Consider the following 26,843-nt stretch of genomic DNA (forward strand, 5'->3'; position numbering starts at 1 on the left):
GCGTCTGGCCGGCTCCAAAGCCTTCACTCTCCACCGAGTCACGCTGTCCCGAGAAGCGAAAGCATCCGCCCCAGGCTCCCAGCAGAGGGAGTGGGGCCCGTGGGGTCCTGCCCCACGAGAAGAGCGTGTCTCCCAGGGACGACGGTGCCCCGGCAGCCCCAAGATGTGGGAGCATGTGTCCGGGCTGCGCTCCAGGCTCCGGGAGGACGTGCCACTCGCCGTAGCCCGTTGAGGGCCCTGCTGCCCATCTCTGCTTCCCCGTTAACGCCTCTGCGGTCGGCGTTTGCTCTGTCAGAGTCGGTTTCCCTTCCGATCCTCCGGGGGGTTGTGTCTGGTCCTCACCCCTGATGGTCCCGGGTGACGCGATGCACTGGGTCCTCCGCCAGCACCCGCTGGCTCCTCACCGTGACCCGTGCTGGAAGCACGGGACTCCCGTTCTGCTCACCTGCCCCTTGTCTGTCACGCCATCCATCCTGATCAGCTACGTTCCTGCTTGTATTCGTCCCTGGCCCGGGCCTTTACACTTTAGATCCCTTTACCTCTCTGTTATTTGATGTATTGACGCCCAGCTCTCTTCTGAAACTCACCCGCTGCTACGAGAGTGATGTAAGTCCATGTCTTTACGCCAGCTCTAACCTCAGTACACCTATGCCAGCTTTTAGGTGTCGTATTATTATTTTTACGTTGTCAGGATTTGCAGGTGAAAAGCGACGCCTGCGTTCGGCAGATTTCGAGGGGCACGGGGGGAGATCAGACGGCATGGAGGCAGCCTCTGTCCGAGGGCGGCGCGGTCCGCGTGGGCGCGTGGTTCATCCAGAGGCTGCAGCAAGCCTCACGGGGGACTGGGGACCCCTATGTCCCCCTGGCCACTGGAGGAAAGTCTGTCTGTGCCCCGTACGAGAGCAACCGACCAACGTCATTATCACACGCACATTCCCAAACTAAAGCAAGGGACTAAGGAAAGATGTCTTGCACAGACAAACTGAACTTTACAGTCCAGCACAAAGACTACACAGGCAGACACAGACCACCAATAAGCACATGATCAAACACAATACTTTAAAAACCTCAAGAGGGAGGTGTGGCCAGGGTGAGTGAGTACGGCCATTTCGAACACCACTCCTAGTGATGAAGAGATACCAGCCCTCCCCAAAGAACAAAGAAGTAACTTTGCGTGAAAAACAGATGAACGTATGTATGTCTGAGACCCGGGCCCTGTGTGCGTACACACTGAATTTCTGCGTAGGACTGAGCCGACCAGGCTTCTTTCTCAGAGTGTGAGACAGCACGCCTACACCCGAGACGGCGGGAGGGGGCCGAAACCACCTGACCAGCACGCCCAGGCACCCGGACACCGGGCGGCCGCTGCCGTGTCGCTAACCCTCAGCGTCCCGGGGCCCCCGACACCCGGCAGGGAGCTCCCCTCGCGACCCCCACCAGCCAGCGTTCGGTCCCTTAACTGGCCCCTTGGTATTTCGGAGAGTCACGCGTGTGAGTGATTAAGACTCCTCATTAATTCAAGTCACCTTTCACCTAGTAAGCCTGAATTAATGAGCATTTATATGCTTTTAGGAACGGGACACGATTACAGATGTGCTTTCTTCATCCTTTATTCTTTATGATATTTCACCTCTTCTCAGATTATCTGCCACTGGAATTAAACATCCTGGGACGAAACGCAGATTTTGTTCAAAGGCACATCTTTGTGAGCTGGGATTTGGGAACGAAATGGGAACCGGTCTCCCCGAAGGCCCTCCCCTCCCTTCCCCTTCCTGGGCTGGCTCAGGCCTGCTCTCCATCAAGGGCTCCACCTCTGCCCTCCCCCGCCCCCAGAGCACGACCCTAGGGTGACCCTTGACCTCGCCTCCACCTGGGCGTTCCTTCACACGGTCCCTCGCTCACTCCTTGTCCTTTCTCTTGCCGGCCTCCTCGCCATCCTGGCATTGGATGGCGTGTTGTATGCTTCTAGATGGTCTCTTGTCTGTCTGTCTGTCTGTCTCTCAGAAGCCCCTGACCACGTAAGCAGGATGTCGTCGGGAGACCGGGGTCCTAACCCGGCCTAGCTTTCCTCACCTCAGGCAGGTTTCAGCTCTCGAGTTTTTGTTTCTAGCTACGAATAAAGAAAAACGTCAGCCCCCGCTCATCAGGGCCCCTATACTCCAGGCGCGTCACCCCTGCCACGTGCAGACCTCGCGGTGGTCTATGGTGCACGGGGCACGTGACGGCGTCTCCATGTCACACACGAGGACGGGGGCGCGGGGCACCCAGTAAACAGGACAGAGCTCCCTCCTGCTCTAATGATAGGATCGGATGATGTCAAGGAAAGGGGGACAAAATAGAAAACAACTTGGCCACTCAACAGGATATTTTCAGGGTGACTGTGGAAGAGCGGGAGAAATCAGAGAGCGCTTAGACGCAGCGAGAGGCACGCTGCCCGGCCAGAGGCTGGACTCAAGCACGAACCTCCGCGGGCGACGCTCCATCTGGAGGGGACGCGTTGTTTCAGAAAGCGGCCGAAGAAATGGGGTGCCTGGAAGAGCCTTGGGGTGCCTGTGCGGGGAGGGGCTCAGGCGAGGGGCGGGTCAGGTCCCCTGCGGCAGGGCCTGGAGCCAAAGCCGCCACGTCTGAGGGGGGGACAGACAGGCAGCAAGCAGCAGGCGGGCTCAGCCACGGCCGCAGAGACCAGCCTTGGGCCCGGCCGCAGCCAGGGCGCTGTGCCGGCTGTCAAGGCAGGACACGAGGACAGCACAGTGACACAAAGGATGATGCCCTGAATGTCCCAGCCCACGGGCCTGCTGTGGGTCACCGCGGCCAGGCTGCCAGGAGACGAGCACTGAGCTCCCGAGCAGGGCGGGCAGGTGGAGAGAGGCTGGGGCTCTGCCCCCCACGAGATGCTTCCCATTTGATGGGTATTTCTGCCTGCGCGCCGAGGGCGTCCGTCTACCCAGAGAACTGCGTGAAATCGGGGCCGTTCTATCTGATCCAGGTCCCACATGGAGCCCCTGGGAGAAAATTCCTCGGCCCGAGGGATATATTTGTATCTTCCTGTTATCTGCCCTAAAAGAGAGACAGTATCCCTACTGTCCCCGTTCTGCGGTGTGCTGATAAAGATGGACACCCGCACCTCACCTTGACGCGGGCGTGGTGAACAACAGGAGAGAGGCTTCTACACAGAAACGGCCAAGAGAGACGGCCGAGCGCTGGCTCGCACGTCGGGGACACGGACGGGGGGTGCAGACGGATGAGGGCGTCTGGGGGACAAGGCTCGTTATGTGATTCTGGGTCCGGGAAGCTCAGAAACACGAGCTGAATCTCAGCGACGGGAGGTCCGAGGCCGCAGCCACGCGGGGCAGGAACGGCGTGGGACCCACGGCGGGAGGAGAGGCGCCCGAGCAGGCGCCGTCGCAGGTCACGGTGAATCGCGGTGGCACAGGCGTTCGGAGAAGCAAGGCCATGGACGAGCCGCGGGGCCCCAAGGCGAGGATGAAGACCGGGGGTAAGAGAAGCCTGAGCAGCTCGGAAGTGCCGGGAGATGAGGAAACGTGGCTCAGCTGGAAAATCAGGACCCGCAGAGGGCGAGGCTCCAAGCAGGAGGCAGGTTCCGGGCCACCCGCGGGGGAGGCGCAAACAGGAGAGTCTGAGAGATGCCGCCGAGGACGGGAGGCCTTGGCGCGGGGCCGGCGGGGGTCTCGGCTGCCTCGGTCCGATGATCTGGCTGTCGAAGGGCCCCAGAATTATTTTGAGAGAATCGTGTAGGCATTTTAGGTGGTGGCAGGCTTTTACAAAGACTGGATGCTTCCCGGGCAAACAAAAGGCGTCGATCTGAGAGTCGCCTGTGCGGTGACCAGCCCCGGGGCTTCGAGGCCAAGGCCACGAGTGGGGTCCGGCGCTGCCGACCCCTCTGCAGGCACTGTCGGGGGGTGAGGCCGGTGACAGCCCCACCGACGCCCCTTCCCGGTCCGCAGAACGCACAGCAGCTGAGTCTCCCTGCGGCGAGCGTCAGCCTGGCCCCGACGCCACCTGGCTCGCTGGTTTTATGGCTCATCCGTTTGCGGGCGGCGGGCAGACAAATGCAACAGTGGAGGAAACGATGCATTCGCGAACTCGGATCATAGTCGAGCCCCTAAGTCCCAGCAGAGTCCTCGCACACCCTTGCGTGACAAGCTGAAGGTCAAGGTTCAGCCCTCGCGGGCAAGCGGACTTCTAACCGGGTGGAGGGGCAGGATGTGGCGTGTCGGGCAGGGCAGACCCACGTGGGTTTGAAGAGCACGTGCATCACTTGAGCGTGACAGCATTTAAGGGATTGTGGAGCAGCTGGCAAGTGGGGGAGGGATGGCCACTCTCAGGTGGCTCCCACCACGGCCCCCAAAGGAAGGCTCTAAATGCCGCCAGCTCTCCCTGGTAAAACATTTACACAAATAAGCAAGTGTTTTTCCTTCTGGGCGCCTCCAGTGTTTCACGCCGTTAATCTCTTTTGGAAATGCGAGAACACGTTTGGGTACAGATGACAAAAGCGCTCGCTTCAGAGGTGGTTATATACGCAGAAGCCCACGCCGCTGGGGTGGGAACACTGGTTCACGGCCCCTGGATGCAAAGTGAGTCTCGAAGAAAAGATGTTTTCCTTTGTCCTCCGTGGACACCGGTCTGAATCTTTAGAAATTGCTTTCCCGTCTTTCCTACAGCATCTACCATTTAGTGCGCTGGCTGTAACGATATCCAGGTGACAGGTTACCCAAGACAGCGTTCGTCACAGGGACCACTCAATGCCATTACAGCCGCAGAGGCTCAAGTGTGACGTCTCCCGCTTTGGAGGGGCACGGAGCACTGTTTCACTTGGCCTCTGTTTGGCCACGGTTGGAACCGTCAAAGGACTAAAGTACGACCCCCTCCTTCCCTGGGGTTTTGTGATTTTTCAGTGACCCCCAGGGACTACAGGTCCACACCCAAACTTCTCAGTGCCTCGGGGGCGTCCTGGAACCTGGCCCCATGCTGCCTTCCAGCATAAACCCTCCGTTCCAGCCGCCGGGCTGGCGGAGAGCAGAGCTGTGCGACACGCCCTTGGTGGGTACGGAGTCAATACTGAGTGTAAATACACAGTGACGCAGAACACTCTCCGGTCCAAGACAAGGGGAGAGACACCGCATGGCCATAGCGTTCCAGCTGGCGCTGACCAGGCACTTGCTGGGAGGCTGGCCCCGCTCTGGGTTCTCTGTGCACCGCGTACTGGCCCTCCCAGGGAGGTACACGCCGCGCCCCTTGAGGGTGGGGAAGCCCAGGCTCACGGGGACTAAGTGACTGGTGTGAAATTCACTCGCCGAGGTCGGCGCCCGGCCACGTGGCTGTGGGGTGGCCCCCTCCACCCAGCCTGTCCGCCACGCAGGGTTTCAGACACCGGGGAGGCTCAAAGGGGGCAGCCGTGGTCTGCCGGAGGGGCCGTGCAGACCGTGCCTGCCTGGGGACCCGCGGGAGGATGAGGCCCGCTGCTCAGGATGTGGGGCCAAATCCTGAGAGACGAGCGGTTCCGGGCCTCGTTCCTGTCTCTGCGTCTCACCCTCTGCAGCCCGAAGAGGCTGGGCCGCGTGCGACCCTCTGTCGTGCCACACCCGCCCTGACGTCCCCGCGGACATGACGCCCGGCCAGTGCCCGTGGCGGGACTTCAGGCCATGTCACTGCGAGTCCGGGGTGGGGAGGAGAGGGGAGGGCCGTCACTTTTAAAAATAATGAATGAATGAATTAATCTTTGGCTGCATTGGGTCCTCGCTGCTGCGCGCGGGCTTTCTCTAGTTGCGGCGAGCAGGGGCTACTCTTCGTGGCGGTGTGTGGGCTTCTCGTTGCAGTGGCTTCTCTTGCTGCGGAGCATGGACTCGAGGTGCGCGTGCTTCAGCAGTTGCAGCACGTGGGCTCAGGAGTTGCGGCTCGCGGGCTCTAGAGCGCGGGCTCAGTATTTGTGGCGCGTGGGCTTAGTCGCTCCGCGGCATGTGGGATCTTCCCGGACCAGGGCTCGAACCCGTGTCCCCTGCATCGGCAGGCGGATTCTCAACCGCTGCGCCACCAGGGAAGTCCTGAGGACTGTCACTTTAGAGCAAAGAACGGAGGGACGCTGGTGCGCTCTGAACCCCAGCAGAGGAGGCCTGTCTGCATGTGAGACCGCTCGACCCACCAGGAAAAAAGCCAAACGAACAGATTCGATGACGTGAGCTTTTAAAGTTTGTGTGAAAAGCACTATAGACAAAACTAAGAGGGAAAACTTTGGCAACCGATATGACACTTAATATTCTTAGTGATCATATTGGTTAATATTTACTGAACTGAAGGTCCTGACCCCAGAGCCAGGCCTCCAACCCAGATGCGACCTCAGGGGCGGGCCGCTCAGTCGCTGGGTCTTTATGTTGCTGCCAGTGTGTAAAGACTATGTGAAAATCAACAAGGAAAGGGTGAATCCCCAAGAAACAATGGTCCAAGGACAAGTTACGGGCCGAACTGTGTCCCCTCCCCAAATTCATATGTTAAAGTTCTAACCATGAGCACCTCAGAATGTGACTGTGTGGGGAGCCGGGGTCTTTACAGAGGTGATTAAGGTAACGTAAGGTCATGGGGGTGGGCCCTAATCCAATAGGACTGGTGCTAGGGAAAGGAGGTCAGGACACAGACACACGCAGAGGGCAGACCACGTGAGGACACAGGGAGAAGACGGCCGTCTACATGCCAAGGAGGGAGGCCTCAGGAGGAACCAACCCTACCAACTCCTGGATCTTGGATTTCCGGCCTCCAGAAGTGACAGAAAATAAATTTCTGTTGTTTACACCGCCCACTTTGTGGTACTTCATGCGGTCCTAGCAAACGAATACAAGACATAAACTGGAAATTCCCAAGAGGAAAAAAAATACCTGTGGCCAAGAAACTTTGAAAATATCCCCTCAAAATATAAATAGTATACTTTACCTATCAAACCGGCCAAGTTAACGTCCGGTGCTGGTGAGGGTGGGGTGACGTGGGCTAATTAACACAGTGTTTCTGAAAATTTGAAATGCGTGTGAAGATCCTTAAAAATGTCCTAACACCTGCTCTGAGTTACTCTACTTCTAGGACTATATCCTGAGGAAATCGCCAGAAATGCTACAAACATTTACCTCTAAGGACGCGGTCGTCTCAGATGAGAAGCCTTCCTGTCAAGGCATTTAAAAATAATAAATATGAGTAAACTATCGCATAGAGAATGGACGGACAACAAGGTCCTATTGTACAGCACAGGAAACTAGATTCAGTATCGTGTAATAGACCATGATAGAAAGGAAAAAAAAAACAATAAACACGATCTTAAGTAAAGGAAACCTTCTAAGCGCACCGTTGAACTGGCAAGAGAGAAGGGGAGACGATAGGGATCGGAAAGGAAATGGGAACAGCATTTCAGAGACGTTAAGATGCCCAGGGCAGCCCAGGGATAAATGAACAAGGACGGCCCAGCTCATCTGCTGTCGGGGAAATCCGGCATAAAACCACAAGGAGACACCACCGAGCCTTCCAGGATGGCACAAAAAATTAAAGTCTGAGTCTACCAAGTGTTGGCAAAGGTGTATCAAGCGATGGGAATCCGCGTGCCTGCTGATGGGAGCGTAAACTGGTGCTACCACTTAGGAAAGCAGTCTGGCGTCACTGTGTAAAGTTGAAAATGTGCAAACTCTACGACCCAAGGAGGCTGTGCCTAGGTGTGCACAGGTGCACCGGGAGGGGAGCCTCCAAATGTCCATGTCAGAGAACGGAGGGGTGGGCTGCTGTATGCAGGATTGGACCACTGGGCCACCAGGGAGCATGCTGATGCCACCACAGAGACAAGCAAGAGCCGCAAGGTTGAAAGAAGAAGCAAGTCACAGAAAAATACATAACAGGAACTTATACAGAGTGTATAGCGTGCAACGCTAATATGAAGCTGTTTGGGCTTCAATATAACACTAGTACAATCACAAAGGAAAAGAAAGCCATGACAAACACAAAATTCAGGGGCGTGTCTACCTCTTGCTGGGGTTTCAACGGTACTCGTGGCGTTCTACGTCTTAAACTGGGCGCAGGGACGTCTGTGCCTTTTTATTATTCACTATAACATAAATACACTAGCATGAAGAGATTCCTTTGTAAGTAGGAACTATTTTATAGTTCAGATACTACAAATGACTGGGAGAAGAAAAGTTGACATTATTTTGAGGTGGTGGAATTGTGGGTGATTTCCATTTTCTTCTCGTGACTTTTGTGAATTTTATTTAAGCATTTTATAGTGAATATGTTATTTTTATTGTATAGTTGTCCTTTTTAAATTATAAAGTATTTCAAACATGCAGAAAAATACTTGGAACAATATAGATCACACACCCATGTATTCATCACACGCTGAACAAACCTTGAGATCTTGCCAAAGTTTTATGGGCTTTGTTTTTATTTTTATAAGAGAGAAAATCTGACAGAAAAAAGTTGAAGCTATTCTGGTGGTCTTATTGGATCCTCTTCCTCAAAGGTAACCCCTATTCTCAACTTAGTGCAAATCCCTGCCAAGTTTTTACACTTTTACTATATACGTGTAGCCATAAATGACACATGGTAACGTCTGTGGAGTGCTTAAACGTACAGAGACATCCTTAAGCTGGATATATTCTTCTGCAACTTGCTTTTCTTCACTCAGCAGATGTTTGTGAGACTTATTCATGTTGACACGTGCAGGTCTTGGTCGTTACTTTAATTGCTACCGTGATTTCTGCTGTCGTGAATAGCCCGCAAGTTACCTTTCCATTGCCTTATTGGCGGACATCTGGATTGTTTCCAGTTCTTTCCTTCTTAAAATTTTCGGTTCTTTAGAGCAGCTCTGCCGTGGATCTCCTTGCGCGTTTCTTCCTGTGAACAGACGTGAGGATTCCTCCAGGGTTAAGACCCGGAGGGAGGGCCGCTGGGGTACGGGGTGCACCCGTGCCCGGATCGCCCCCCCGCAGCTGTGCCAGGTCGCGCTCCCAACAAGACTGTGTGACGCTGCGTCCCCAGACCCTCCCCTCTGCTGCGGACCGTCAGACCCCCTGTGGTTCTAAACTGGGTGAATGCGAAACGCTGTCTAAATTACCTGCATTGCACACGTGCTTTTGTGATCAGAAAACCTGATGTTGAAGACACCCTTCGAAGCAGCTGACGCGACTCTAAAGTGAGCCGTCGGCCTCCCGTGGACGGAGGATTCGTGCTGTGACTGTGGGCGCCGGTGCTCTGGGAGCGAAGAGGAGAAGAGCCCAGCCCCGGTCGGGGTGGGAGAGCGGGTAGGCCGCAGGCAGAGGTGCCGTCTGATGAGACTGGCAAAGGAAGAGCAGCGGCCCGGGGAAGGGGGTCCCTCCCGGCAAAGAACCAGGTGAGTACCACGGCTCAGAGCTGGTTGGGGCCGGAGCCGCACCGTGTTGGCAGGGAAGCCCTCGGACGAGCGGTTGAAAGTCACAGCAACAAAGGCAGAGCGCACGGCTGTCCACGCGGGGAGGGAGTCCCACGCGAAGGGCACGCTTTCCTTCCGCACACCCCCGTGGGGCCCTGCTGTCAGAACGCATTCTTATCAGCCCAGGAAAGCTGCGGCGAGCACACAGATGATCCCAGAATCGGGGCGCTATCAGCAGAGGCGGTGGCGGGGGCCTGGGGCAGCAGGGCCTCCTTCCCCAGCAGCCGGGGCCCCCGATCCTCACAGAGGACACGGCTCTGGAAGGCTCCTAGGGCTGGGAGTGACCGGTGGAATTTCACATCTTGTGCTCTGAAGATGCTTCCTGTGCCACAGCGTGCTGGGACATCCCCCTGGGTAACAGATGGCTCGCCCGGCTTGTTCCAGGCAAGGCTGCAGGCTGGGCCCCGAGTCGGGGGCAGGCCCTGCCGGCGAGCGGGCTCCAGGAAACCTGGCGAGTAGCAGCCAGCCCCGCAGACCACTGCCGCCCCAGGGCCTGAGACCGGCCTGCCGCGGTCCCTCAGCCGGACGGGATCCGAAACGCACACCGCAACAGAGGCTTCTCCGGCTGTTTATCGTGATCCTAACAGCAAGGACCTGCAGTTCCAGAGGTCACCCAGTTCAGAAACACTGTCGTCACAGCGAAGTGCCCACGGGAACTGCAGAGGGAAAGAGTGGAGCCGAAGGGCCCCTGGCCTGCTGTGCAGATGACTTGGGAGCCCCAGGCTCCGTCTTAATGAAGCCAGAACTCAATAAATCTCTGCCTTTCCGTTCACCCTTTTCACGGCTGCCAGATATTATCCAAAAGACATATCCGATCATGTCACTTCGCTTCTCAAGGTCCCTGGGTGACTTCCTATGGCTCTGGGCACAGATTTTCCAATTTTTTTTAAAAATGAAGTGAAACCCTTTTCTAAACCAAATCTTATAACCCTCAGCTCAAAAGCGGGTCGAAGTGGTGCACTTTACTGCTGTGTGTAAGCCGTGTTTGTGGTCCTAGTGTCAAAATCCCCGATAACCCGGGCAGGCGCATGCGGGGTCTGCCGTGGGCGAGGGGGAGGTTAACGCCGCACCTCAGTGCTGGCCTGCGTCTGGAGCAAACCCCGGAACTCGCGCCTGGCCTTCAAAGGCCCACTTTCAAAGGTCTGGGCCTCTGGCCCCTCCTGCACGCGAAGCACGGCCAGTGGTTCACAGCCCGGCCCAGCCCCCGTCTCCCTCTGGGAGGTCTGTGCTCTCACAGGCAAAAGGCAGCGCTCCATTCAAGGATCTGGAAACCGCTTATGCAACCGAGCGGGACCCTATGGGGCCTTCCCAGCATGGACCCTCCCCGTATCCTCTACTGCGGCTCCTCTCCGAGGCACCCAGATAACAGTATCTGATGCCCTTACCCCGAGTTGTTTTACAGACGCTAAAACCTCCACCACGTGGGAGACGTTAACGTCTCGATGACCCTGAGCACGTAACACAGCCCCCAGACCTCCTGGAGCCTGAGGGCTGGTCACGTGAACGAAGCCCTGGGGCACTGCCCTGTGACCTCACCATCAACCACTCAGAGGGCTGCGCGTGAGCTGGTCACGCAGCCCGCGAGCCCCCTCCCTCCCCTGGCCTTTAAAAGTGCTTTGCTGAAACGCTCCGGGGAGTGGGGGTGGTTTGAGCGCCAGCTGCCCTGGACGCCTTGCCTGTGGCCCTGCGACGAAGGCCGCGCTTTCCTTCACCGCAACCCAACGTCAGTAGATTGGCTTTACTGGGCGCGGGCCAGCGGACCCAGGTTGTGGTTTGCTACCACCCACCCTCGAGACAAAGCCCGACAATGCCTTCCGCCCACTGAGCCCCCTGGCCCGGGACGCGCGGCTTGCAGGGCGCCTCCTGGAACCCCTACCGCATCGCGACCACGTGGGAGTGTCGCTGGTGTCCACCCCGCGAGCACGGCCCGCCTACATCTCACTCACTCCTCACCTACCACTCTGAGCACAAGGCCTGGCCTATCCGAGGCCCTTTTTCGGTCCTGGTGAAAAAGGGTGAACAAATAAAGGGCCTGATGATTTTTTAAAATAAAATTTGCTGCCTTTGGGAAACTAGGACAGATTAAGGCTTTTCATCAAAGTTATCAGAGCTGGCGCCCTGAATGAAAAGTTCAGAGTAAACCACTTCCCTGAGACCTAAGCGTGCAGTTCACTCGGGAAACTTCCTCAAAGGGTTAGGTGCAGGCCCTGCAGCAGAAGACAGACGTTTCCGGGACCTCGGAGCAAAGCCTGGGAGTGAATCTTCCACGAAAAACAAGCCCGTGGTTTTCCAGACACACATCAGAACAGCTGGGTTATTTCAGAGGGGACGGAAGGTCAACTGCAGATGGTACTGCCACGAACCACGCACGAACGCGAAATTCCGGGCTAACAAAATGTCAATTTCATTCCGCAAGGAAACCTTAGCGCGGGACACGGTTAGAGGGCTGCAGCCTCTCAGTTCCGAAGATGCCGGGCGGCTGCAGACAGGATTTTTTTTTTTAACCTCTTAGACATCTAATAAAAATAGACGAAATCGGTCTATTTGTTCTCTCTCCCTAAGCTGCGATCTCTCCAGTCGCTGCCGCTCCCTTACCCAGAATAACGCCGTTGGGCTCCTCCGGCGGCTGCCACACGATCCGCACAGACGTGAGTCTCACCTCTGGGAACACAAGCCTCACGGGTGGGCCTGGGGCTGAGGGGAAAAAAAGACGGGTGATCCGGGCACCGCTGGGATGTCACGTGGGTACCCGACGGGGCCTCATGGGGGAGGGTTCTGTGGGCTGGCCGAGGACAGCCATGACTGCCGATGATGACACCGTTCATGGGCGAATTACTCTAAGTTCTGGGAAAGTGACTTTTGGCATCTCTGTGTGTCTCCCTAACGATTTTGAGAAAACGCCTCATTTTGAACCCAGCTCATCTGCTTCCCAAGCAGCGTAAGCAGCGCTCACGAGCTGTGCTGCGGGTCCTGTGAGCGCGTTACCTAAAGCTAGCTGCCCAGTCGCTAAACAGCATCGTAGAGGGTACGTCAAGTCACAGGAGAGATTTCACCAACCTGAGCCGATTCCTCTCCTGCGCTGGACATCCACCAAGCAGGTGTCGGATAAATAAGGTGGCCGAAGGTCCCTCCCACCTCCAAGTGGAGGTCACAGTGATCGACCAAGTAACATGGCTATAACCAGTGGTTTTTCTCTTAGGCACACGACCCCTCTCCTGCGTTATCCCGGAAAATTAAGAGTTGATGTCCACAGACACATGTAATAGTGCTTCTGTGTGGTCTGGTGCACCAGTAATTCAAAACCCAGCTACGTATCCCGGCACCATTGACTAACAGGGCCACGGCCATCGTAAAATACATCTACTTAAGTGGAGAGGCGGGTAAGTGTGTGGCCAGCACGGGAACTTCTCGTTGGAACTTAAGAACTGACTGGTTCCCAGGTAAGAGGCAACGAGCACGCAGCAACCGACACAAACATAAAATGACGTGCGTTACGGCCATTCCAGGGCTGTCGAATCCTGCCTCGGGCTGTTAAGTCGAGAACAGTATTTTAAATAATAGACATGTGTCACGACCCCTGTGTTCAGGTAAAATAAATGAAAGAAGGGGGCCACGGGCTCACACACCAGGACCGGCTCACGAATAGGACACTCTGATGTCTGTCCTCTGTGGTTTCTGCGCCCTCACTGTCCCCAAGGCCGATCATTTACATCACAATGAAACGAGGGGAAGGAGACACACGTTTGCAGCGGGATTGCGAGAGAAAAAGAGGAATCAGGCCGTGACTCCCCAGCCTGTACCTTGGGAGGAAACCACGATAACTGCCCGAGCCTGAGGAACGGCTACTAAAAGCCCCTGTTACTTTTTACGCGTGTGGCCCTCGACAGAGCGTATAGTTTTGCAAAGACGTGACCTTGAGGTCACACGGTCCCTCTCAGACCCCAGCCGCCCTGAGACCAGCTCCCGGGGAAGGACCAGGTTCAAGGCGCCCCCTCTTCTGACCCAGGGGAGGCCCAGCTACGGGTGTCTCCCAGGAACACGGAGAGAATGCTGTCAACTCGGCGGTCGGAGCGCCTTGGGGGGTTGGTTTAATTACTTCAGTAAAGATGCTTAAGAAAATCTACGGGTGTTTCACTTCTGTCAGCTGCTTCTGAGCCTGGGCTTTCTGGGGGAGACTGGCACTTCCCCCCAGAATATTCCTCACAGCCTATTTAGCAAACGTCACGTAAAGGAGCTAACCTTTAAGTGTTCGACGTCTGCAAAGTGGAGGAACGTATTTCCCGATGATTTAGACAATGCCGTCAAGAGGTACTTGTTACGGAGGCTGCGAACCCCGGGTATCCTGGGAGCCCATCACACACCGCACCCTGTGGGGCCCCTGATGACCCCTTACTATGCAAACAAGAGCGGGAAGCCCAGAGAATCTAGAATCGAGGCCCGGGGTCGGCAGCGGGTGTTTCAGCCGGGTTTGTGCCAACACCACCAGGCCCTAGGTTTTTCTGGCCCAGCCTGCCCGGCCTTTACAGCACGGCCTACAGCCGAGCTACCAAGGACTCGTGCTCAGGCTGTTAATTAGGCTGTGAACATTCACTCCAGCTGAAACTGGCCAGAGAGGCGCTCAGTGGCCAGAAAACAACTTTGTTTGGCTTTCCTGTGCTGAAACGAAGAAAAAGGCGTGTTTTGAAACTTAAGTTAAAAAGGACAGCCATCCAAAGGGTTTGGATGGCGGCAGCGAACCTGGGGGACGCGCAAAGGCACAGCGGTCGACGTACCGTCATCTTTGGTCCGCTCCAGGATGGGGGGCGAGCTGGGGACCCCGTTCCCGATGCGGGTGAAGGCCAGCACCTGCAGCTCGTACAGCACGAACTTGCCCAGACCCGCCAGCAGCGCGGACTGCGTGTGGTTCCCTCGGACCACGTGGCTCCTGGGCTCAGCGTCCAGGTCTTTGGCGCGGAACAGGATCTGCGCGTGACACACCAGGGGGCGCGGTCAGGAGGACGGTGTGCAAAGGAGGGGCCTCGGCGGGCCTGGGTCTCAGGACCGCGCGGCGGGGACCAGGCCACTGAGGGTCCTCCCCCGGGCAGCTGTGTTGAGGGCCTAGGGATCTAATTCCCATCCGCTGGCATTCTGGGGGAAAGACGGAGACCGGAAGGCAGCTGGGCTCCAGACTGGAAGGCGCAGCTGGAGCTGTGCCCTGGCCACGGCCGGACTGGGAGAGCCAGACGCCCCGCTGTAATTCACAGGGTTTCAGGTGCCCAGCGGCAGCCACTGAGACCGGGGCTCGCTAGGAGCACGGAGACACTCTGCTTCCTGTACAAGGCGCCAGCAGCCACTCGCCTGCCTGGCTTATTGGGAGATTAGGCTCCTGCCTCAGGAGACCTGTGCTCCCCCGCGAACCCGAGGCCCCGCCCCTGGGCGATGTACTGCCCACGCTGCAGACACAGCACGCCGAGATGCCCCCTCCACGGCCCGCCTGCTCCCCCTTATTCCCTGCGCTCACGCTCTCGGAACTGGTCCCTAAGATCAGTGACCAGAGGCCGTAAAAGAGGGCGTCATCAGGGAGGACCCTGAAAAGGGCTTGGCGAGCGCCCTTCTCCAGGGTCCAGGTAGGGGGCGTGGAGCGCTGGTCACCGAACCCACTCAGCGGGATCGCCATGTCTACAGGGGCCGGAAGGGAGCCATCAGAATGCCGGTGTTGGGGGAGGGCGTGAGAACGGGTGGGGGAAACAGAGAACAGGATCTAAAGGATGGAAAGCCGGGAGGAGAAGGCAGCAGTGCATGAGACAAGCGTGGCCTTGGGGCCAAATCCAGGAAGATCCGTCCTGCTTCTTGGGGGAGGGGACGGGACAAAAACAGAGTAGGTTTTTAAGGGTCTGGGTAAACACACACAAGACTAAACCCGGAAACGTCTTCCAGAGAAGCTGGAAGGTGTCCAACCCTCACCGCTGATGACACACGTGCAGACACGCGCGCAGGGATCTAATGATACGTCCTTAGCATTTTACAGAATAAGCCACTTCTCACACCAACCCTGGGAGGGAGCTACCGTCATTCCTCGCACTTTACAAGTGAGGAAACAGGCTCAGAGCTTTTAGTGCCTTGCCTTGGCCCACGTGAACGGGGTACGCCGATGCCTCATCTCCAGACTGTGACGAAGGTAGATGAGGCAAGTGATGTGGAATCAGGAAGCACGCCAGAGCTGGAGATCGGCAGGAAGACAGGAGCTCACGGGTGCGGGGAGCCAGGTGACAGCACCTTCACAGCGTGAGCAGAGGAAGCTCACCGGAGCACGTACCTTGTAGCCCAGTATGAGACCGTTCTGGTCCTGTTCGGGCACCGAAGCCCACGTCAGTAAAATCTGGGTGGAGCTGACGGCCTCGGCTGACACATTGGCAGGGGCAGCTGAAGGAACTGCAGAGAATGAGTTAGACAGATTGGCACCCAAAGTCTAAAGGCGTCTACAAAGAAAGGTCTAACTTTTACCCACATAATCAAGTTGTCCTTGAAACAGCAATGTATTCTGAACACTCTGCAGTGATCAGATTAAACCTGCACAGAAAGGTAAATCTCTTTAATATTAGCAACAAATTCCATAAATCCTGGGTATTTAGGAGCTCAATTTTACCTGAGTCCACCCAGCAAGAAAATAAGCTTCGTCTGATTCTTATACTAACTTGCGAGACCTGTGACTTTCATCGTAGATGGAAATCCTCACTTTCAGACACCAGTTTACTGACATCTCTAAACGGGGCACTTTGTGGGGGGCAGGCGGGTGGAGAGGGGAGGAGGGGAGGTTCTGATCTGCACCAAGGGGAGGGGAGGGGAGGTTTACCAAGCGCACATGCCTGTGTGGGAGTGACGGGCACCAAGAAAAGTGCAGCTCTCAGCGCCCCCCAGAGTCTCCACGGTCGAAAAGGAGGACACGTCAAGTTCACGAATCTCACGGGGACATAACACGTGATGGGGCTTTGGCATCTTCTCAGTCACCCCCCAGGACCGCCCCGTGGGCTGGTTCACTCTGTCATTCACTCACTCACTGATTCATTCACTTGCTCACTCATCCATCCATTCGCTCACTCATCCATCCATTCGCTCACTCATCCATCCATTCGCTCACCCACGCGTAAGTACTTCCTCCTCGTGGCACAGCCGCTGTGAAGGCGACTCTGTTAGTCAGTTAGTCTGAGTCCGGAAAGTGACGTGTGTTTGCAAGACGACAGTGCTCCCAACCTATGATTCCTGGAGTTCCCACGCTGAAGTGATGTGGTCTTTGTTATGGGTTGCATTGTGTCCCCTCAGGTTCCTATGCTGGAGTCCTGACCTCAATACCCAGAATGTGACCTTACTTGGAAACGGGGTCGTTGCAGACGTCATTAATAACTTGAGGTCACACGGGGGTAGCGTAGGTCCTAATCCAATAGGACCGGTGTCCGTATGAGAAGAAACAGATGTGCACGTGGGGAGAACCCCCTGGCAGGACTAGGCTTGTGCTGCCACAGCCCAGGAGCTTCTGGAGGCTGGGGGCTGGCTGTGACAGACGCTCCCGGCCCCTCCAGAGGGGGAGTGCGGCTCTGCTGACACCCCGGGCCCCATCTTCTGGCCTCCAGAACTACGAGAGAATTATATATCTGTTGTTTGAAGCCACCCGTTTGGGTCCTTTGTTAATTCGGCCCCAGGAAACGAACACAGGCTTTAAGAAAAAACGCCAGGATTCACGCTGGGCCTGGAAGAGGTGCTGCTCCGCTGTCTGCAAGCTTGGCCTGGTCGTTCCCACAGCTGGCGGGTCTGAGACGGAGAGAAGAGGAGGCCCAGCAACAGGCTGCCAGCTCCCGGGGCGGGCTTCTGGGGGACACTGAACCTGGGCTCGGCCACCTCTGTCCCGGGAGGGCCGCCAGCCCCAGGAAAGGGCGACCTCCCCGGCTCGATGCCCAGGAGGCAGCGGCCCCACTCCCTTTGCCCACTTGCTACACTGACCGACGGTCCTCAGAACTCAGGCACCAGACCGGCTGCCAGTGTGGGTCGGCCGACGCGCCCACAAAACAGAGATGCCACTGTTGCTGCCCGTTAGCCCCAAGCACAGGGGCCCTCCTGACGCTTCTGGAGAGGGAAGATGTAAGCCAGCCCCCCGGGTCGCTAAAAACTTTTTCTTCCCAAATATGTCATCTGGGAGTCATGCATTCCGTGATTCAGTCATTCAACAAAATAATATTAATTTATCTGAGCAGACAAGTGTCACAGGAGAAGAACCTTCATGGTCTCCGGATAACTCAGCCCCCTGAAGGGGAGCACGCCTGCCACACGTGCCACCCTGTGTCCCCCTGCCTCTGGCGGTGGCTCCCATGGCGTCACCCGTGCTCTCTGTGCCTTGGGGGCTCCCACGGGGTGTCGCAACTTCCGAGGCAGTTACCAGGACATTGTTTACACCCATGCTTATTTTGTAAAGACCTGAGTGATAAGCTGGCACCTGGAATCAACTGTGAATTAGAGGAATCATTATCATTCAAGGAGCAGGTAAGCCTACCATTTCTCTGACTTCGTTTTCTGACTTTATTTAGAATCAGGTGAGAGCAGAAAATATACTCTATGCCCAAGACACTAGTGCTGTGTTCTAAACTCCCATCCCTGTCTGTGAAGAGAGAAGCCATTGTCATAGCAACACAAACGGTCAACCTCTCAGTCCTTAACTGTCTCCTTCGGGTTAATCTCTGAAACCATAAGTGCCCACTTCTCACTGTAGATCTACAAATAACAGCTGATTTTCGAAGATGCAGTGACATGTGCATCCATTTACTGGCGGGCCATCCACATCTCCGGAGAAGGAGGGCAACCCTGTGATCACAGCAGCTCAGCCCCGGCGCCTAGAACACAGCTGGTTTCCTAACGAGAAGACAGGCAGAGAAAATCGCAGTGTTCAGGATGAACACTTCGGCTGCTTCGAGTCCCACCGGGATAAACTCTGCCATCTAATTACAAAGTGTTCACGTTTTTAAGATTTGACAAAAAAAATCTTACTCATTACCTAACTTGCAGGAGATTCAACTTCTTTCCCAACCTGGTATCTTGAGTTTGGAGACCATCCTAGAATCTCCCCTTTCATTAAAAACAATACCATTTAAGAGGCGTTTTCCCTTCAGTTGTTCTCTCTCCTCTACAGGGTTTCTCACCCCTCAGCTCACAGCTACTCCCCACGTAGTCTCTTGGATTTTTAGGGCCTCGTTTACCCTTATAATATATCATAATATATCATAAGGTGTCATGAAACCAGCGTGAGCGCACTTCAAAACTGGAAACCTCATTTAAATGTGGTTCAAGACGTCCTGCTCGGCGCCTCCATCGCTGGCTTTCAGCGCGCCCGCGCACCGTGCTGTTTCTAAGCACCGATGGACGGCTGTCTTCACTGAGGTGACGCTGGGCTCCAGGGGGGGGTCTGCAGTTCTCCTCTCCTCCCCAGCTCTCTCTGACCCCTTCCCGACCCCATCAGTGGTGGTGGTAGCACTCCGCCAGGGGGCCCGTGTAGCCCCTTCACCCTCTTCGCCAAAGGCTGAGCAGTGATTGGCAGGACCAGTCCTCTGAAGGGGCTGACTTCTCTGCCGGGGAGGCTACCTGTCCAACCTCGGCAGCACCAGGGAAGGCAAGACATCAAAGCTGCCACCGCTGGGAGGGGCTTGTGGATCAGAGGTGAGAAGCTTCCTGCAGCAGAAGGTTCTGGAAGCTCCATTGGGAGGTGGGGGTACTGAACCCCTCCAGGACCAGCCCCAGATGGAGGGGCCAACATGACAGCACCAGTTTCCCTAGAGGAGAGAACAGCCCATAAGGGGTCCCAAGGAGCCCACTCTTCTGGTATTAAAAATATCTGAAATCTGAACCACCCATATCTTGAAATGAAGATCAGTAACCCTATTATCAAGTTGTAATGGAAACACCTGCTGAACCGAAACTGTTCTCTTCTTCTTCAAGAGATAGGTGTTGAACCAAAATTTCTCACTGAACAAACATTCAGTTAAAAACGAAAGATAATTTTCTGTAAGCCATAACCCTCAAAAGAAGAAAGGACGGGATGGCTGGCAAGGCAAAGCGTAAGCCGTCGGAACATCTCTCACTCGAGACCAGAAGCTTTCTCAGCAAGTGAGCTATGAGCACGGCCGCAGTCAGCTCCGCTGGCCCGCACACGGCCCTCTTCCGGCCACACGGACACACATTTGTCAACCGAGACAAAAGCGAGCCCACGGTGCTTTTCCGGATACAAAATCTATACCTCAGACGACGACACTGCTCAGCAAAGTCTTTTCAGAGTCCGCGTAAGAGACGATCCAAGGTCGTCTGAGGAGAGCAGAGGTAGGAGAAAACACTGGAGTGAGTTCACACGTAGAGCGATGGCCTCTGACCACTGTAAAGATGGCTGTTCAGCAGCTGGAGGGACTTTTACAAAAATATAGTCTCAATGCAGCAATTCTGCCACTTGGTTTACTTTGTTCTTTGAAAATTTACCCCGAAGTATTATTTTCTGTTTTTAATGACACTTTCTTCATCTTTGCACAACATTTAGTTTGTTGTTTTCTGAACAATATCCTTGAAAAGTGTAGCTAGGTGTCCAGTTTGAGGTTGACAGTTCTTTTCTTTCAGCTCCTTCAAGATCATTATTCCATTGTCTTCTGGCCTCTCTTGTTCTTGAGAAGTTGGCTTCAAATGGTCTTTGTAGGTAAGATGCCTTTGCTCCAGATGTTTTTAAGATTTGCTCTTTGGCTTTTCTATTTGCAGTTGTAGTGCAGTGCATTTTGGTGCAGATTTATTTTTGTTTATTCTGTTCAGGATTCATGTCTTCAGTCTGATACAGAATGTCTTATATCAGTTCTGGAATTTCTCAGTCATAATCTCCACATATTTCCTCCCTCTCATTCCCCCCCCGCCTTTCTCTTCTGAGTCTTATTAAATGTATGTTGGACCTTCTCATTCTATTCTTTATGTCTTTTAACCTCTCTATCATACTTTCAATCTTGATGTCTTTGCACTGTATTTTGAGGTTTTTTTTTTTACTCATTTCCAGCTTCCAGTTTGGTAATTCCCTCTTTATCAGTGTCTAACTTACTTTTTACCTCAATCAGAGTGGTTTAGTCAATGACTGTTTCATTTGTTTTTCCTAAAAAAAAAAAAAACCTGTTTAAAATGGTATTTTAATCTCTATTTAAAGTTTTCATGCTTTCCTTTAATAATTAAAGACTTTAATATTTATTTCCAGTTTTACTGAGATATGATTTGTCTATAACATTGTGTAAGACTGAGGTGTACAACATACAACATGTTGCACATTTTAATCTCATATACTGCAAGATGATTACCACCATAGCATTTGCTAACGCCTCCATTAGGTCACATAATTACTGTTTATTTTTCTTTTTTGTGGTGACAAGGTTTGAGATCTACTCTCTTAATGACTCTCTCTCTCTCTCTCTTTTTATTTTTTGAATTATAACTGACATACAATATTATACTGGTTCCAGTTGTACAACACAGTGATTCAGTTCTTAACAACTTTCTATAATCACTATGCTGTACATAAGGTTACTCAGAACTTACTCATCTTCCTATTGAAAGTCTTTAATTAATTTAAATGTACTTATTACATTTTGAGGTGTCCAGCGTGGAAACAGCTGCTGGCAGGTGCTGGCTTCCCCTGGCTGCCCTCCCGTCCCACACGGGCTTCCAGGGTAACCTCTCTGCTTTTGTACCTGTGGAGCCTTGAGAAGACAGGACACGCCCTGGGCTCAGGAAGCCTCCGAGGAAACAGCTAAGTCACGATGGAGCTAGTTCACCGTCTCAGACTTTCTACCTTCTTCTCACCCCTCGTTGGGCGGAGGTCAGGAAGGTATTGAACAGCGCCCCCCCGCCCCTCCCCCCCACCGGATACATCAAGCACTGGGAGAGCATCACGGGACACGGGGATGGTGAGAGGAGCAGAGACGTTCTTCCTTTTCAGGAGAAAACCTCACTATTCCGGACCAGTGGAAAGAGCTGGCCTGTGCGTCCTGAAAGAGTGTTAGCAACACTCTTTTCTGTGCTTCTACAAGCTCGAACCAGGCCAGTAAGGGCCCTGCCAACCACCGCTGACCACAAAGCCTAGAAGAGGAGCATTCTGCAGAGAGACCGCTGGAAGTCTTCCTTTCCTTCCTGACCGTGAGCGGCTCCCCGAGCCCCGCGGACGTAAGCAGAGGGATGCGTGCCATCTCTGGGCAGCTGTTAAGACACAGGCGCGCCCACCCTTTGCTCACTCTTCCCCTCTGGCAGCTGCGTGCAGATGGCGGCTAATTTACAGGACAGCGGAGCCTGGGTCCTTGAATCACCTCATGGACGAGAGCCACCCCACAACAAGAACAGCCATCTTAGGCTGTAATGAGAGAGAAATAAACTGCCGTTGTGCTAAAGCAACCGAACTCTTGAGGGTCTATCTTCTAGCACAGGGGAGGCTCAACCCATCACACGCGTGACTTTATCAGGAGGAGGTCCCCAACCCCTTGCATTATAAAGATCTCCCCAGAGTCTCTGTACACTCCTACTTTTCATCACTGGTGCTGAGAATTACCCCTAAGTAAAGAGATAATAATGCGAGTCCAGCCCCTGGTAGAATCCATCATCAATTTCAAAGCAGCGTCCTGGGCTCTAATGCAGTTGGACCTAATTGCTCAGGAAGGTTTCAACACAGACATGGCAGGGGAGTGGGGGACGAGCCAGCGAGATGCCAGTGACACTGCGGACGCTCAGCTCGGTCTCCAGGGAGACTCGGGGAGGGCCCGGCCAGCCCTCGTCTCACCTGACTCTCGTGTCCGGCCCCGCACGGACTCGCTCCAGGGCCCGGGCCCGATGGCGTTGAAGGCCTGCATCTGCAGCTCGTACTCTGTCCATTCCTGCAGCCCCTCGACCGTGAGCTCCCTCTCCAGCCGGTCGCTGATGACGTGGGCCAGCGCAGCGGACGGGAGGTCGGGGCGCCAGCACGTAACTCTGTAGCCCACGGACTCGGGGTTCCCGTTGTACTGTGAGTCGGGCAGCGGCTGGAAGTGGACAATAGTCCGCGGTGAGCCAAGGTCTTGGAGCCGCCCCCCCCCGTGAGGGTCTCCATGCACGGGCAGGTCTTAGGGGGCCAAGTCCACGGAAAAGATATTCTGGGGTGAATATTCTTATGACCTTTATTCTACTTTCCCCCGGAACTTTTCTTCTGTTAATTAAATGAAGTCCTGTCAGTAACTTTGGCTGGACATAATTTCTTTTAATACATTTCAGCTTAATTTTGTGGGGAAATGTTCTGATTCACTATCAACCTGGCTCTCTGACAAATACTCAGTATTGGTTCCGTGTCAACCTGGCTTAAGGACTTAACAGGTTCAGCCTGTAGGGCCATCCGCTTTCCTCCCCAAAGAATATTCCTCGGTTCCAAGAAGCCAGTGAGTCATGCTACTAATTAACAAGACGGCTGGGGCTGGTCTGAGATCCAACACCGACTGTAAAATGCAATACTCTCTGGTTTAATGATGAGATTAGTTTTGACCGGGACAAGGCAAGACTAGGAAATGACTTAAGCTCTGGGCTCCCACGCAGGCCCCCCACCTCCCAACTCACCACCCAGCGGAGCCGCAGGCTGGTCTCGCTTGCGGTTCGGACGGTGATGCTGGTGGGGGCCACGTCCGGGGGGGCCTGCAGGGTCTGGATGACCCGGGAGGACTGGCTGAAGGGGCTGGCACCAACGACGTTCACCTGCCTCATTCGGAACCTGGAAGCGAAGCCGACGACCCGAGTTACTCTGCACAAGAGGTGATGTGGAAGGATGGAAAGCCTCCCACAACTTCCGGGGGTATGGGGTGGGCGGGGGCAGATATGTGGCTGCCCGCGTCACAGAGGCCATTGCTCAAGGCCGCGCTCTTCCCACCTGGTTTCATTAAAAATGTGAATTACATATATGGCCTCTTTCCCTAAAAGCCTCCACGGAACGGTAAAGGCACCGCAACCCAGCAATTTCCCGTTCCAAGGGAAGCACGACTGGATGGGTTACGTGGCCAGAATCTGTGCCATCAGAGGCCCTTGGCCGGTTCAAGTTTAGGGCGAGACCAGGGGATTAGAGTTCAAGTAGCTCTTTAACGGAAGTGGAATGTCAGAACGTCGCTACCAGATGACAGCTTTGAAATTCCAGCGTCTCTTAATGACCAAGGGCGCCCTGCAAGCCGTTCTCTGTTGGTTCAGGAATGGAGCAACGGCCCCAGAATCCACACCCTGCGACTCTCACCCCATCGCTGACTTGCCTTTTTCCTTATCTATAAAACGAGGGTGGAATTAGATGTTCTTTAAAGTCGATGTTAATGTTCTCAGTTTTTATCTCTTCTTTAATAATATGTACAACGATTCGAATTGAACTTATACACCAGAAAAATATCCTAAGTAGACACACGTATTAATTATAGGGGCTTCCTAAATGTACGTGATTTTAAGACAGGGACACTGGTCTCTAATCATACTTTCTGATCTTTGAAATAACTATATAGCTTACAGTAATTTCACATGGCAAGGCTTGCATCCCAACCGGTCATTTTATGCTGAACGTTTTTCTCTAAAAACAAGTGTATCTTGATTCACCTGCTCTAACCTTGGGAAGGATGTTAAAATGAATGTAGGTTAAACAGCGTCTCTCATTAGGTTTTTTAAAAAAACCCTAGGTTTGGCATGTTGTACTGAAAAAGTGTTCTTCGCAAAGATGGAATTTCACCTTTCACTCCTTGAATTAGTCATTCTTAGTCTTTTGCTCCCCGATCTTATGAAGTGTATCCACCCTGGCAGAACAGTGACTTTATCAAACTCAGCATCTGGTGATGACTGGAAAGTCCACCTCCTTCAGTGACCTTATGGGAAGTCACGACGTCTCTACCAGCCCAGGATCACCCGACCCTTTGTTAAGGCCAGGGCTTTGCTGCCTGGATACGTCTCAGGATCAAGGAGCAAAGGTTAAATGGCACATTAAGTGCTGGATGAGGCTAGTCCTGGGCGGGGAGGGGGAAGCAGAAGGGTATTCTGAGGACGTCTGCTTTGTGTACGCACAGCACGCAACAGTCCCCAGAGGTCTCGGAGTTTTGTAAAGAAAAGCACCACATCTCCAACCATGTGGGTCTCGGCTACTAAGCCTAATATACCAGCCACGCTGCTGGCTGCCTGGCCAGCGACGTTGGCGGCCGGGACGTGGCTGACCTAGCATCGGGCACCATCTCCCTGGAATAACACTCGACCGTGTCTCGCGCCCCGAAAGGTTCAGTTTACTGTTATGGCCACCTGGAAGTGTCCTGCTTGCACTCATGCAGCTAGTTTCACTACTGCAGACAGGGGCCACCTGTGGGGGGCGCCCCCTTCCTCGTGCGGGGTTCACGGCCTGCCCCTCTCACCTGTAACGAGTGTAGGGCGTGAGGTTCGGGATCTCCAGCGTCTGGGCGTCAGGCTCATTCTCCTCCTCGTAGAGGGTGACCCACTCCTCCTCGTCGCCGATGGCTCCAACCTGGGGGAGGGAGGTCTTGGGACCGGCTGGACGACACGGGGCGCAGGCTGCCACTCCTGTGCGTGCGGCCGCCCAGTGTCCCCCACGAGTGGGGCGACTTGAGCCCTGTGTGTGCACACCCCCAACTTGCGCCTCTGAGACGCGGGCTCCTCTGTCCCTGCCACTGGGTCTGGGGGGTTTCAGTCACCTGCTCACAGTCAGGACCCGGGCACCACTGCCCGAGCGCTCTGAGACCGCGGGTGCGGGACAGGACCTGGCCGTCGGGTCCTTCATTCCTGCTGAGGGGATAACCCGTCAGAGAAGACCTGCCCAGGACCCCACGGGACCTGGGTGGCCGGGCGTCCTCACGGAGGGTTCAGAGCTGTTTCCACCGCAGCCGAGCAGGGGGCTCAGCCTTTCCCGCCCCCACCCTGACCCCTTCTGCCCAAACACCCGCCAAAGACACCGCCGCTGGCCGGGACACCGGAGGTCCTTCCGCAGGGGACTCGCTGCTGCCCTGGGAGCCGGCTGAGGTGGGAAAGACCCGCCTCGGGGCACAGCTGACCCCTTTCCGAGCGGGGCGCCCCGCCTGCCCTCTGGTCCAGCCCAGTGGTCCACCTCCTGCTGATCTTACTCCCCGCCCGTGAGCTTCCCGTCCAGTCGGCTGCCCTCGAGGTATTTTCACGGGGCTCTGACCCTTCCAGGACCAGCCAGCCTGCCCCCGAGCCCCACCTCTCGTGATTCTCGCCACCTTCCGAGGCGGCTTCTAATTCTGCCTGCGCCAGTCTCTCTGCCCCACTCGCGCCGCCTTGCAGAGCCCCGGGGCCTGTCCCAGCGAGAGAACGACGGGGGGACACGAGTCAGCACCGGCCGGGGAAGCCTCGGAGTTCTCCTCAGGTCCCCGCATCCCTGTCCCAGGCAGGCTGGCAGGTGGTCATGGGAGGGTGGCGCGAGAATTCAAGCGACCTTGGTAAACTGGAGAAACGGACGCGGAGGACGAGAGGGGGACAGCAAACACCGGGCCGGGCGACATGAGTCCCCAAGAAACCGAACGCAAAACTCCAAATGCCCTTGACCAAACACGTGAACGTGGCTTGGCAGCTCCTCAAAAACCTAGAATCACCACGCGACCCAGCCGTTTCACCGCCGGGTCTACACCCAGAAGAAGTGCCAACTGGCTCCCTCACAAGTCCTTGTACACACACGTTCAGGGCCGCCCTGCTCACAGCAGCCAAGGGGAAAGCAGCACGAGTGCCCCTCAAGGGGTGATGGAGAAGCAAAGCGCGGTGCAGCCACAGCATGGACGCTACTCGGCCGAGGAGAGGCGGGGGGCCTGACACCCCCGACAGCGTGGGCGGGCCTCCAAAGCGTGGCGCTGAGAGAGAGGCCAGAGCCCGAGGGCCGCGTATTGTATGATTCCATTTCATAAAATACGCAGAGTAGGTAAAGCCATGGACACAGAGTGCAGACCGGCGGGCGCCAGGGGCCGGGCGAGGTGGGGAAGGGCAGCGGCAGCCCGACGGGCACACGGGGGGCTGGGTGGAGCCCGGGAAGGGTTTCGGAACCAGACGGAGGGGGTGGGTGCGTGTTGCAGAGGCGCTAACTCGTGAACCGTACACGCCAACGCGGTTCACTTTCTGTTTACCATGATTTCACCTCGGCTAGGAAGCATCACAATCACATATGGGGTGACCAGCCAAACACATCCGGCGGGGAAAGGGCAAGAGCCCGGGAGGCAGCAAAGCAGCGAGCCGTTGAAGCGACACCGGGAGGACGCGGCCGGAGTCCAGGGCCCTGCACCGAGGGGGCCAGCTAGCCGCGTCCTCAGCGCGGCACCCCACAGAAGGGGCTGCGGGTTGGCCCTGGGGCTTTCGCTCTGATGGGTGT

The 26,843-nt window shown here is 55.2% G+C and overlaps 1 protein-coding gene across 1 annotated transcript in view; it reads right to left on the reverse strand.

Moving 5' to 3' along the window:
* The window catches only part of SDK1 (sidekick cell adhesion molecule 1), a 538,268-nt gene that overhangs the window by 81,031 nt on the left and 430,394 nt on the right, over positions 1-26,843 (reverse strand). The window contains exons 22-27 of the mRNA XM_024119146.1: positions 24,868-24,977; positions 23,063-23,213; positions 22,260-22,497; positions 15,750-15,865; positions 14,227-14,416; positions 12,050-12,148 (exon numbers count right to left, since the gene is read on the reverse strand). Coding sequence (XP_023974914.1) covers positions 12,050-12,148; positions 14,227-14,416; positions 15,750-15,865; positions 22,260-22,497; positions 23,063-23,213; positions 24,868-24,977 — 904 coding nt within the window. The remainder of the gene's footprint in view (positions 1-12,049; positions 12,149-14,226; positions 14,417-15,749; positions 15,866-22,259; positions 22,498-23,062; positions 23,214-24,867; positions 24,978-26,843) is intronic.

The sequence above is a fragment of the Physeter macrocephalus genome, chromosome 14, assembly GCF_002837175.3.
Source record: "Physeter macrocephalus isolate SW-GA chromosome 14, ASM283717v5, whole genome shotgun sequence".
NCBI classification, from domain to species: Eukaryota; Metazoa; Chordata; class Mammalia; order Artiodactyla; family Physeteridae; genus Physeter; species Physeter macrocephalus.